The 13,894-nt window shown below is 42.3% G+C and overlaps 1 protein-coding gene across 2 annotated transcripts in view; it reads right to left on the bottom strand.

Moving 5' to 3' along the window:
* PLCL1 (phospholipase C like 1 (inactive)) overlaps nucleotides 1-4,293 on the bottom strand; it is a 367,636-nt gene extending 363,343 nt beyond the window's left edge. Inside the window, exon 1 of one of the 2 annotated variants that reach the window (XM_006078169.4) lies at nucleotides 3,524-4,293. In XM_006078169.4, coding sequence (XP_006078231.1) covers nucleotides 3,524-3,766 — 243 coding nt within the window. In that variant the 5' untranslated portion in view covers nucleotides 3,767-4,293. The remainder of the gene's footprint in view (nucleotides 1-3,523) is intronic. The other variant, XM_025277943.3, reaches the window with a different exon arrangement.
* Nucleotides 4,294-13,894: the final 9,601 nt, after the last annotated feature.

Genomic DNA, 13,894 nt, shown 5'->3' with positions numbered 1-13,894 from the left:
TTTTTTCTTGGCTTTGCAGTCTGTGAGATCTTAGTTCCCTGACCAGAGATCCAACACAAGCCCCCTGAATTGGAAATGTGGAGTCTTCACCAATGGACCACCAGGGAAGTCTCTCAACTATTGAGAGACTTATTTTAAAAGTCTTGCTTTAAAAATATGCTATTTTTAAAACATGTATGTACCTCAATTCCCATCATCTATTTGGTGGCCAGAAGTTAGTTCAGATTTTTTGTTACAGCTTATGGACAAACCCAAATGAACTTTTTGGCAAACCCAATAGTATAGGGAGCAAGCTACCCTGCTTTCTTTCCCAAAATTTCTGTTATAGAGTAATAGTGATAAACTACAATCTAGAATGCTAAATATTTTAAATACATAAATTTTATATCAATACCAGATAGTTATTGGTCTAATTTCTTAGGTAGAAGTATATTTGAAAGTACAACAGTACCTAATTACTAGATATTCTCAACCCTGCAATTAACTAAACTTGTCATTTTAAACCAAATGTCATAAAGAAGCAATTAAGATGGAGTTTATATAATATTGTGGTATACAACAATACACTTACCAAAAAACATACAACATTTATAAATGTCAATGCTGTACAAAAAATTACATAGAAAAACACAGGGGAAAATGGATAGGTTAAAGAGAATATAGTTTAACTCTCACATTAAATTTTTCAAAATTTAGAACTGGGCATATAAGGGAAGAAACATAATTACAGTAGAAAGACTTTCAAAAAATGTGTAAAGATAAATACTATTGTTTTCATCAGCTCAGAAGGAAATTGTTTTCTCAACTAAACACATGTTTTCACAAATTAGGGAGGGCAAATTTACTGAAAACATTCCTTCTATTAATATACAAGACAGTCTGTTTTCTGGCATGCTAGAGGAATGCAGTATTCTGATTTATCTACTATTCAAGTTTACAGAGAATTAGCAGTCAAATTAGAATAGAAACAATACCCTCAACTGAGCTGAAAAGAATTTGATATTTGATGATTCACAATCTTTCAGTGGCTCAGAGTTATGACCATGAATATCAATTATCACTGTACTAAGGCTATCTGGAACAGCATTTAATGTTTGATTAATATAAAATGTACTAAAGCTTTCTTTTTGTGTATGTTTCAATGCCAAATAAAAATAACTCTTGGAAAAACAACAAAGAAAGCAATCTTTTCTCAATAGAGAAGCATGTACTATTTACTTCTTATGATTTAGACCTTTTTCAGAAACTCTCGTTTTTATTGTGCTAAAGTGAACAAACCATGGAATGACAGATTCTGAGATGTCCTTGATCTCAGAGGAGGAGTGAAACAGAACCCATCACCTGTCCCTTTCCCCACTGGAAGATAATGAAGGCCTCTGGGAATAGACCCCAAGGACCAATGACCTACTGGTTATCCTTGAAGATTAACAGATGCATCACAATGACCTTAGACAACTCTCCAGACATCAAAATGTTTGGCGCAAGTCTGAATATATAAACCCTGTAAAAACTCTAGCCAAATTTTATTACATAAATCAGTAGCATCAGTAGCTCACCACAGATATATACAGATACACATGCTTATATATGGAATATTTCTGGAAAGGTACACAAGAACATGTTAACAGCTATTGGGGTGGACTTTGTAAGTGGGAATGGGGAGTGGCTGGGAGTTTTCCCTTCAAACTCCTTTGCAACATTTGTTTTTATCATATGCATATATTAAAAATTTTCAATAAAGCTAACTGATAATAAGAATTCACTTAATATTCTGGTATCTTTAATTTTAAATGGCAGTTATTAAATGTTTATTTTACTATTAAATAGGGAAAGGATTAAGTTGCTATTCCGTTGCCTCCTTCCTTTTTTGTCACAAAAAGAAATTTCAAAACTAAACAGGCACCATTACTCAGCAAGGACCCTTCCAAGAATATCAACCAGCACATACTAAAATTTTAAACTTACCAATTTAGCTGCAAGAATTTGTATACTCCTTACACTCTGTCACTTTCATTTCTTTTACAACAAAAAAAGCCCAATGCTTTTTATGATGGTATATTTTAAACTATCTTGTGGCTATTGTTTTCACACAACACATGTAGTGTCTACATCTTAGGCTTCAAAATGTATACTGTCTACAGTGGGCTTTTTTAAGTTTCAAAATAACATGCTTTCTGATCTATGGGTTAAAGGGGGCGGGGGCAGAGATCGTTTCCTTTTTCTCCAAATTCATACCCAGAAGAGAACACGCCTCTTCACATAATCTAAAAGTCACAAAATAATAGAAACTACTACAAGTCATTTGCAACTACCACCCACTCTTCTTTTAATATAGAAATTTTCCTGTTTGGCTCTAAACTTCCATGGGTCAGTATTGGGGAAAAGCCTAGACCATACTTGGAGCTAGCTGGATGGACTGTGGGAACAGTCTACCCACACTGGCACTAGGAGTTCCAATTTAGAGCTTGAAAAAGAGAAACGTATTGTGTGATGTATACACAGCTTCAACCTGAACAAGGGTTTTGAAGGTATTAACACAAGCACATTGAATACTAAGTATGGATAGTTCCAAGTCCATCCTTCATCTTTGGCTTATTTTTATATGGAAGCAGTTTCATACTGAATGTTCTTCCAAGATCAATTTTAATGTCATGTACGCAAGATTATGTACTCACGCATTTATGCTAAAAGGCCCTCTTCCAAAGCCTGTGGAAAGGTTCTGAATTCCAGGAGACCTTATACCGATGTCATGAACCCAAGATGAAATCTCAAACAGGAAGCAAGCCCCAAGTGGAAGGAAGACAGAAAGAGACAAGAGGAGGGATGAGGCTAGCCAAACGGATAAATAGAAACCCTGACTGGCAGTTGAAGGGTCGGGAAGCGTTCTCCTGGATGTGGTGGTAACTACGAGGACCAGTGGTGATGCTTGGTGTCTGCTTTCCGGTTACGCTATCTGCACAACTCTAGGCTCCACCTTCGCTCTTTACTTTGCCTACTTTGCCGCAGGGTCCACTGAAAACAGCCTGCCTAGGAGGAAGGTTCACGCTTCGTGAGATCTCAAGACAGTTTGAGCCTCGAAGATTTGTATGTTTTGTTTTTTGGGTTTTTTCCCACTTGAGGGTAAACTGTGCGGGGAAAGCTAACTTTTCGTTGGAGAGCAGTGCACGACCTTCCCGCAGATCTGCATTTATATTGAGTTCTGCCTTCCTCCTTACATCAATGGTTTAGAGAAACTTTCATAGAAAATGAGGGAAAGCATCCATCAAAACGCAAAGACGCAGAATGGAACTTTTCCTCTGCGGTGAGGGAAAAAAAAAAAAAAAAAAGTCACTTCTGCTTCTCACAGCCAAGAGCTGAGTCTGGGAACCTCCGGACAAGGAAGGAAGGTTTGGTAATGAAGGACACTGGAGAAAACAATGCTAAGCCTGCGATGCCTCCGGACACCGAATATCCTGCCCCAGCCCCACGACCCACCCACCGCCCACCCACAGCCAAGCTCCCGGGGCCGCGCGGCCTCGCTTACCTTGATGATGCTGCTGCGCCGAGGGGTCGCCCGAGCAGCCTCCAGGAGGGCGGCCTCACTGTCCGCCGGGGGCCCCGCAGCTCCGGGCAGGGCGACCCCACTGCGACGGTCCCTCCACCGGCCCCCAGGGGCCGCCGCCACACAGTCCCCGGAGGTGACATCCGGGCCCACTCGGGGGTCGTCTTCGCTCCCGGCCGCGTCAGGCGGCGCTGAACCCTCCCTGCTGGCTGCGCCCTCAGCCATGGCAGAGCGCGGTTCGGGCTCCCCGCGGGGAGGCGGCACGCCCGGCAGCGAAGTGCAGCCGCTGGGCACGGGTGCGCTCCTGCACCGGGAGGCGGCCCGGCCAGACTTTGTTTCACCGCCCGGTTGCGGCGGCGGCGGCGGCGGCAGCGGTAACTTTCTGGAGAGGAGGCATCGCTCGAGTAGAGACGTCCGCGGGCTTTGGTCCAGGAGGCCGGCAGTCCGGCGGGGGTAGGACGGCGGAGAAGATGTGAGCAGGAGGGAGGAGAGACGACGAGGAGAGGGAGGTGTCCGAAATGTGATGCACACGCCCGCTCTGCGCCAGACAAAAGGCACCGGGCGCCTGGCCGGGCGGCCGCAGAGGCCGGGACGCGCGCGGCCTGAGAAGGGCTGGAGCCCGGCGACCGCTGCCCGGCGCACCCGCCACCTGCCCGGGGACCGCGATGCAGCGGCCCCAGGAAGTGCGGCGGCGGCGGCGGCGACCTCCACTCCGCTCTGTTGTGACAGGGAGGGAAGACTTGTTTTGACAGCCCGTGGGGATTGGCAGGCGTCTGGGCCTCTTAGGAGCCTCGCCTCGCCGACAGGGGGTCGGCCCGACCAATCCCCACTGCGGAGGGGTGTGCCCGAGCGCGAAGAATGGAATGTGTTCTCTAACTGGGAGCCGGCCCAGCCGGGCTCGTGTACTCGAGTGGGGTGTGAGAGCACGCTCGCGTGTGCGTACATTTTGAGAAGTTTAGATGTTCGACACGACCCTGGAGATGCAACAAAATCGGGGGGTGGAGGAGAGGGGAGGAGAAAAGAAACCTTCATTTGCAAAGCAAAGCAATTTGGAAGAAATGGGGTGTTGAGTGTTAATGTCGGTGCCTTTGGGGTGAGTTCAAACCATCAGGGGTTAACTGCAGACTCTCACCTTTAGAAGTTAAGTCCATGCAGAGATAAACCAGGGTTTACTGGAACCCTGTTGTTGGATAATTTGCTTCAGGTTCCATGTAAAAATCTTCAGTTCACTCTGCACTGTTAATAAATATGACAAGGAAAGGGAATTAGATAACATGAGGGTAATAGGAAACAGAACCAACTAAATCCATGTAAAGAATGACTCCTCACAAACCAAATACAGGATTTGTTATTGTTCAGTCACTCAAAGGTGTCCGACTCTTTGCGGCGCCGCAGACTGCAACACACCAAGCTTCACTGCCCTTCACCCTTTCCAAGAGCTTGCTCAAATTCATATCCATTGAGTCAGTGATGCCACCCAACCATCTCGTCCTCTGTCGTCCTCATGAGCAGTATGAAAAGACATATAGGATGCATGTTGGCTAAGTGCAAGGTGAGGTAAGGGATTTAATCTCTATCCCAAACCACTTGATAATGAATGGTTCAACTTCCTCTCTCTAGATAATCCTATGTAAACATATTTTGCTCATTTCCAGCAAGTGAGCAAGCAAGAGATATCCTTGAATGATTCATTAAGGCACAGAAATTATCCACAGAATTCTCCGATAGATGAAAAAAGGATGGCTCTGAGATTCCCTCGTAAGATTTGGTATTTTAAAAGACTTTCTGCATCACTACGAACAAAGCTAGTGGAGGTGATGGAATTCCAGTTGAGCTATTTCAAATCCTGAAAGATGATGCTGTGAAAGTGCTGCACTCAATATGCCAGCAAATTTGGAAAACTCAGCAGTGGCCACAGGACTGGAAAAGGTCAGTTTTCATTCCAATCCCAAAGAAAGACAATGCCAAAGAATGCTCAAACTACCACACAGTTGCACTCATCTCACATGCTAGTATAGTAATGCTCAAAATTCTCCAAGCCAGGCTTCAGCAATATGTGAACCATGAACTTCCAGGTGTTCAAGCTGGTTTTAGAAAAGGCAGAGGAACCAGAGATCAAATCGCCAACATCTGCTGGATCATCGAAAAAGCAAGAGAGTTCCAGAAAAACATCTATTTCTGCTTTATTGACTATGCCAAAGCTTTTGACTGTGTGAATCACAATAAACTGTGGACAATTCTGAAAGAGATGGGAATACCAGACCACCTAACCTGCCTCCTGAGAAACCTGTATGCAGGTCAGGAAGCAACAGTTAGAACTGGACATGGAACAACAGAATGGTTCCAAATAGGAAAAAGAGTACGTCAAGGCTATATATTGTCACCCTGCTTATTTAACTTATATGCAGAGTACATCATGAGAAACGCTGGGCTAGAAGAAGCACAAGCTGGAATCAAGATTGCCCGGAGAAATATCAATAACCTCATATATGCAGATGACACCACCCTTATGGCAGAAAGTGAAGAAGAACTAAAGAGCCTCTTGATGAAAGCGAAAGAGTAGAGTGAAAAAGTTGGCTTAAACTCAACACTCAAAAAACTAAGATTATGGCATCTGGACCCATCACTTCATGGCAAATAGATGGGGAAACAGTGGAAACAGTGGCTGACTTTATTTTTCTGGGCTCCAAGATCACTGCAGATGGTGACTGCAGCCATGAAATTAAAAGACGCTTACTCCTTGGGAGGAAAGTTATGACCAACCTAGATAGCATATTCAAAAGCAGAGACATTACTTTTCCAACAAAGGTACATCTAGTCAAGGCTATGGTTTTTCCAGTGGTCATGTATGGATGAGAGAGCTGGACTATAAAGAAAGCTGAGCACCGAAGAATTGATGCTTTTGAACTGTGGTGTTGGAGAAGACTCTTGAGAGTTCCTTGGACTGCAAGGAGATCCAACCATTCCATCCTAAAGGAGATCAGTCCTGTGTGTTCATTGGAAGGACTGATGTTGAAGCTGGAACTCCAGTCCTTTGGCCACCTGATGCGAAGAGCTGACTCATTGGAAAAGACCCTGATGCTGGGAAAGATTGAGGGCAGGAGGAGAAGGGGATGACAGAGGATGAGATGGCTGGATGGCATCACTGACTCGATGGACATGGGTTTGGGTGGAGTCCAGCAGTTGGTGTTAGACAGAGAGGCCTGGCGTGCTGCAATTCATGGGGTCACAAAGAGTTGGACACGACTGAGCAACTGAACTAAATTGAACTGAATATTAGAATCTATGTTAAATCTCATTTATAACATTGTTATTTTTAATTATTAATAATTTTATAATTTGCGATGTTACTTGTTCCTTTGACCAAGAACAGGAGAAATTCTGCAGCCTTTAGACTCAGAATGTGTTAGAATATCAGAATTTCAGAGATACAAGGAGATGTAGATATCATCTAGCACAGGCCTTTTTTTTTTTTTTTCCCCCAAATGAGAAGAAGGCCCAGAAAGCTTTAATTTCTTGTCTACTAGTTAGCAGGAGCTGAAATTAGAATCTGCCACTTAACTCCTCCAGTAATCTCTTCACTACTTTATCTGGCTCCTCTGGGGCTGCAAGAAGCCAGAACTGGATGAGGCCCTTGGGAGTTTTCAGACTTGACATTTACCAACTTTTAGGGAAGACTGAGAAGGCTTCATTTTACCTTTTCTTTAAATATAAATGCAGCCTACTAATGAATGTACCAGATTAGCAACCTCTGGTTATAGATCAACACCACCCTCTAGTGAGATTCTGAGAACTGCATCATAAAAGCAATGGATTTTTTCTTTTTTTCTCAGATGAAAAATACAGGAGAGAAAATTCAATGTTTCCTTTCAACCGATCTGCCCTTATAACCCATGTACGGATGTGAGAGTTGAACTATAAAGAAAGCTGAGCACCAAAGAATTGATGCTTTTGAACTGTGGTGTTGGAGAAGACTCTTGAGAGTCCCTTGGACTGCAAGAAAATCAAACCAGTCCATCCTAAAGGAGATCAGTCCTGAATATTCATTTGAAGGACTGATGCTGAAGCTGAAACTCCAATCCTTTGGCCACCAGATGCGAAGAACTGACTCATTTGAAAAGACCCTGATGCTGGGAAAGATTGAGAAGGGAACAAAAGAGGATGAGATGGTTGGATGGCATCACTCACTCGACAGACATGAGTTTGAGTAAGCTCCGGGAGTTGGTGATGGACAAGGAAGCCTGGTGTCCTGCAGTCCATGGGGTCGCAAAGAGTCAGACACGACTGAGCAACTGAACTGAACTGCCCTTATAATCCACAAACTAAAGGAAGGATGTAAAAGGGCCACCCACATTTAAAACGATCATGGTGGTGGTGGTTTAGTCACTAAGCTGTATCCAACTCTTGTGACCCCATGGACTATAGCCCTCCAGGCTCCTCGATCCTTAAGATTTTCCAGGCAAGAACACTAGAGTTGCCATTTCCTTCTCCAGGGGATCTTCCTGACCCAAAAATCGAACTGGAGTCTCCTGCACTGCAGGCAGTATTGTTTACCAACTGAGCTACCAGGAAAGCTCATAAAATGACCATACATGTCCTTTGCCTTCATAAGAAATATTGTTACTTGCTATACTCACAAATTGAATAAGGAAATAGCAACCCACTCCAGTACTCTTACCTGGAAAATTCCATGGATGGAGGAGCCTGGTAGGCTACAATCCATGGGATTGCAAAGAGTCAGACATGACTGAGCAACTTCACTGACATACTCACAAATATACCCTATTTTAAGCTATCACTGTTTTTCTTTGATATTCAAGTATTATTATGTTTCATTTGAGTCTTCTACAGTTGCTTTCAGAGCTTCATCTTTCTGTTTCCCTAATAAAAATTCCATTTTTGGGTTGTCCTGAGAAATGTAAAACTGTGGTTATCTCTATCTTGTTCTACAATATTAATATATTTCCAGGGATTTCCGATGTAAATCATTTGTGTATATGACCTTAATAATATTTTTGATATCAAAATTAGTGTCACTCTACTAATTTTTATAGTCAGTGATCTTCAAAAAAATAAACTAGAAAGTACAGCAAGCAGTGTACAAAATTTTTCTTGTTTCAACTAGATAATGTCCAGTTATTCTCATCTCTTTTCTCCCTTAACAGCATTCTGTCTCAGCCTCATGTGAAGGCAAACATGCACATACACACACCTCTGAATCTCTGCTCTGAGCATCTGTTCATAAAGACTGCTGTCTATATATTATGCTGTGAGAATACAGTTGGACCTTGATCTAGCAGATTTCACTCTGTGGTCCTCTAGCATAAGCTCAGAAGGCTTCTCCTGATATTCATATTTTCAGTTAAAAACTAAAAAGAACTCTCCATTGAACCTGCTCCTACCCAGGCACAGATTCTACTCTGTGGCCCCACTGGCAAGACTGAGAGAAAGGTTAACCAGGTTCGTTTAGGTCAGCAACCATAGCCACATTCCTACACCTTCATTAAAAAAAGAAAACTCTGCACTATCACTCACTTTTACTATCACTCACAACTCCTTCCATCCAATCTTTCACCAAGTAATGTGACAATCTCTTGATGGGCAAATTGGAAGCTGAGTGGGGGGGAATGGCGGAAGGGATGTGATTAAGAATTATAAATTGTCAATTCAAACATCATCACCTCAGAGAAGCCTTCTCTAACCACAAATTTCAAGTTGCCCCTTCAATCTCACACACATACTATGTTATGCATATTACTCAATTTTGTTTTCTCATAAGATTTTATCACTGTAAATAAACAGTCCTGTCCAAGGAATTGGTTCTCTATATAGTCTGTCACGCTGCCCTCCTGTCTTTGCCCCACAATACAATCTTCATGTGCATTAAGACCTATTTTGTTCATTGCTGTATTTCTAGCTCCCAGAACCATGCCTGGTACAAAGTGTTTAGTAAATACTTGTGGACATAATCTTCACCTTTGCAGTCCTCTCACTGAATAAAACAACTGCTTCTGATAAAGAAAAATGGCTCTGTCACTAAGAACTTCTTATCATTAAGGATCCTAGAATTCCATTCTAGGGCAAAAATCAGAGCAGATCCAAAACAAGCAGTGACAAAATTAGAATAAACTGGAGTAACATGAAATCGAGAATTGGACTGAAAAACAACTGATGGGAACCTAGCCAGATCCAGCAAACCTGAAAATACCGAGCCCAGAATCAAAGAACAGATATGTCAAGGTAGTCCTTCTAGTTCAGGTTAGCCACTCCAGAACTGTGGGCCTAAGAAAAATCCAGTGAGAATAGTAAGACTTTCCATACATTACCAAGAAATCACATTTGGAAGGAGAACTTATAATTTCTTTCTGTTAATATGGACCAGATAATCCTCAATGAAGAAATCTGATCTCAACTCTACAGATAAGGAAACTAAGGGTCAAAAGAGTCAATTCACTTGCTCAGAGTGACAGAACCAGGATAGGAGTCCCAAACAACTTCAAAGCTTGTGGTTCTTCCTACTACACAAGGTTCTCCTAGCATACAAGTCTCGTGATGGTCCTAGAGACTTTACCTATTCTGAAGAACCACTCCTTCAAATCTGGAACCACTCACATTAGGCACAACTACCTCTTCTCTTAATATCAGCGTTTTAGGATTTTAAATAGCTGAACTAGAATTTCATCACCTGCCGAGGTCCAGCCCCAGCTGATCCAGGGTATTCGAAGGGGAGACGGAGTAGGCGACCTATTTATTTATTTATTTATTTATTCAGAGATATAAAGAATAATAGAATGAGGATAGCTCAGTAAGAAATTTCAGTGGAGAAAAGAAGCTGAGTAGCTTGGTTTATGCGGGAGACCAATAAAACTTCAAGACAAGAAGTTTGTACCACTTACGTAGGCCGCAGGCGTCCTTCCGTTCTCCCGAAGGAGAGGAGACACTGAGGCCTCCCCGGTCGGATCTTAGAAGCCCAGACATAATTAGTAAGCATGGTGGGTTCCGCGCTCCAGATGGAGACTCAGCTGGAAGTTAAAGGGAAGAATGACATGGGGAGACCAAGCGTTGGTGAGCAAGGCCCATAGCTTTATTTTCAACAGGGGCTTTTATACCCTAAGTTACACATAGAGGATAATAGGGGATGCAAAGTCAGCAGTCTTTGATGCTTATCAAAAACCAGGGTTTGTTTCCTGCAAATTTATCGTATACAAATGGTTTAGGTGATTTACCTCATCTTCTGGCCAGAAGGCCTATTAACATTTTATGACTCTTGACAAGGACTTATCAACAAAGACTTATTTTCTCTAAGAGTAATTATTTTAAGGTTTGGCGCCATCTTTCGAAGATAAAATTGCATTCCTATAGGGCGGATGTGTAATGGGTTTACAAAGGAAAGAATTTATTACCTTAAGGGTCTAAAGTTACTAACACCAAGGCCACTACTTATTTTTTCTACATAGCAACTATATTAATTAATACACATTCAAGGATACAATTCAGGGGATGTGGAAACTTGGCAACAAACATTGGCTCATCAATGAAATCTTTTACTAGTTTTATTCTGACAGTTTCTAACTCTCTGAGAGGCTCTAGGTTATTTGAATATCTTAAGCTTCCTGTGCCTCTTGAGGCTGGGAGACTGTAAACAATCGTATGCATAGCTCTAGGTGTCTGGGTAAACTTGTCAGGCGAGTTAGAGAGCCATCTGAGGGGTTTGGATTTAAACACTCCTAATTGCCCAGGAACTTTATTAATTGGAGCTGTAAGTTAACTCTTTGACAGAGAGAGCGAGATGGTGGTGGGGGACAGCCCCCAGTAAAGTCAGAGGTGAGAGCACAAGGCAATAAAGTAGGCAGACTCTGGTTTTTTGGGGGTAGATGCTCGAGAATATCCGGGGGCACTCCCGAGGCTCAATCCCGCCTTTGCGTATGTCGAGCCTCCTTCCTCATGACCTTTGTCACGAGTGGAATGTCTCTTGCCGGCTCCCGGCAATCACCTTTACTAACTTTGTTCGTAGTAATGCTTCCTAAGACCCATTTGACTTCACACTCCAGGATGTCTGGCTCTAGGAGAGTGACCACAGCATCATGGTTACCCGGGTCATTAAGACCTTTTTTGTACAGTTCCCCTGTGTATTCTTGCCTCCTCTTCTTAATCTCTTCTGCTTCTGTTAGGTCCTTACTGTTTCTGTCCTTTATTGTGCCCATCTTTGCATGAAATGTTCCCTTGGTATCTCCAATTTTATTGGAAAAATCTCTAGTCTTTCCCATTCTATTATTTTCCTCTATTTCTTTGCCTTGTTCACATAAGAAGCTTTCTTATCTCTCCTTGTTATTCTCTGGAACAGTGCACTCAGTTGGGTATGTCTTTTCCTTTCTCCAGAGTTGACTCATTGGAAAAGACCCTGATGCTAGGAAAGATTGAGGGCAAAAGGAGAAGGGGGCGACAGAGGATGAGATGGTTGGATGGCATCACTGATTCAATGAAAATGAATTTTAGCGAAGTCAAGGAGATAGTGAAAGACAGGGAAGCCTGGCATGTTGCAGTCCATGGGGTCGCAAAGAGTCGGGCACAACTTAGTGACTGAACAACAACAAAGATGCACTGAAATATAAGTACAACATTTTCAAATAAGCCACATATATCTTTATATTCAGTTACAGAATTCCCCAATACACATTAATCATTTAGATTTGTTAGAAAAAAAGCGATTTGTAGAGTAATTTGTAGGGAAAATATTATGGTAGAGCAAATAGATGCTAGTTTTCCAGATGGCTCAGTGATAAAGAATCTGCCTGCCAATGCAGGAGATAGGGGTTCGATCTCTGGTTTGGGAAGATCCCCTGGAGAAGGAGATGACAACCCATTCCAGTATTCTTGCCTGAAGATAACATAGACAGAGGAGCCTGGTAAGCTACAGTCCATGGAGTCGCTAAGAGTCGGACACGACTGAGCGACTTCACTTTCACTTTTCACTTTCATGCATTGGAGAAGGAAATGCAAACCCACTCCCGTGTTCTTGCCTGGAGCATCCCAGGGACGGGGGAGCCTGGTGGGCTGCCATCTATGGGGTCGCACAGAGTCGGACACGACTGAAGCGACTTAGCAGCAGCAGCATGGGATCACAGAGTCGGACATGACTGAGCAACTAAATAACAACAGCAAAATATATGCTAAGTCAATAAAAGATAACCAAAACTTAATATAACCTCTTAAAATTCAAGATTTTCCTTTTCTTGACAGGCATTCCTTCATCCCTTATATTTTAGTAATTAAAACATAAAAATCAACTAATTTTATTTCTAAGTACAAGGATACTCCATTTCATAATAACAGTACTACAAAAATGAGAGTTCCCTGGTGGCCTAGTGGTTAGTATTCTACACTTTCACTGCCTTGGTCCTCTGTACAATCCCTGGTTGCAGAACTGAGATCCTGCAAGCCTCACAGCAGGAAAAAAAAAAAAAATCAGTTGCAAATTGTTTACGATAGGTCTAAATTTGCCAGTTTAATAAATCTTCCAGGTACTGAAAGGCGATAAATATCAATATTTAAGACATCACTAATTACAGCCAATATTCTTCAGGGTCTGATGGCTGCTATTTCATCCAGGTGTTGGAAAACCTTTTCTACCTGCAGGAGAACAGAATGCCCAGGTGTTTGTCCAATAGCACACCCCCTCAGGAATCACTCCATGTAGATCCTGAGGCTAAAGTACACTATCATGAGCCCCAGGCCAATCATCTGGGAACAGCCTGTATGATCAGGGCAGAGGTCATTTAAAAATAGACAGTGTTGATTTATTTCCTATGTATTAACTTACTTTGACATGGATCCTAGAGTTGGAGCTCAGGTTGTAGTTATGTTCCCTACTGATACAGAAGCCACAAAGGCATTTACAGAAATTATCACCAGAATGGCACCAATGATGCCCCTGGGAAAACTTGTATATCTTCTTTTATCTATTTTATTTAACAACTTGAGACTTTTCTATGTATGATTTTATAATATAAGCCTCTTCAAATCAAACACACTCCTAATGTCTGACACTTGCCATGTAGGAATGAACAAAGGGTAGGCTTCTTCTCTCTCCCACCTAAATCTAATTTATTTGCATGTGGTAGGGGTTCTTCCTCCAATTTCACCAAGATGTGAAGTTTATTCAAGCTTGTTAGTATCATAGGACTCACTGGAAGAAAATATAGAGTCATATTTCTTTATACTCTTTTCCTTTGGACACAATAAAGGACAGAAATGGTATGGACCTCACAGAAGCAGAAGATATTAAGAAGAGGTGGCAAGAATACACAGAAGAACAACACAAAAAAAGGATTATCATGACCCAGATAACCACAA

Source organism: Bubalus bubalis, chromosome 2 (genome assembly GCF_019923935.1).
Source record: "Bubalus bubalis isolate 160015118507 breed Murrah chromosome 2, NDDB_SH_1, whole genome shotgun sequence".
NCBI lineage: Eukaryota > Metazoa > Chordata > Mammalia > Artiodactyla > Bovidae > Bubalus > Bubalus bubalis.
The sequence above is the reverse complement of the archived record's forward strand: the minus strand, read 5'-3'. Positions and strand labels throughout refer to the sequence as shown.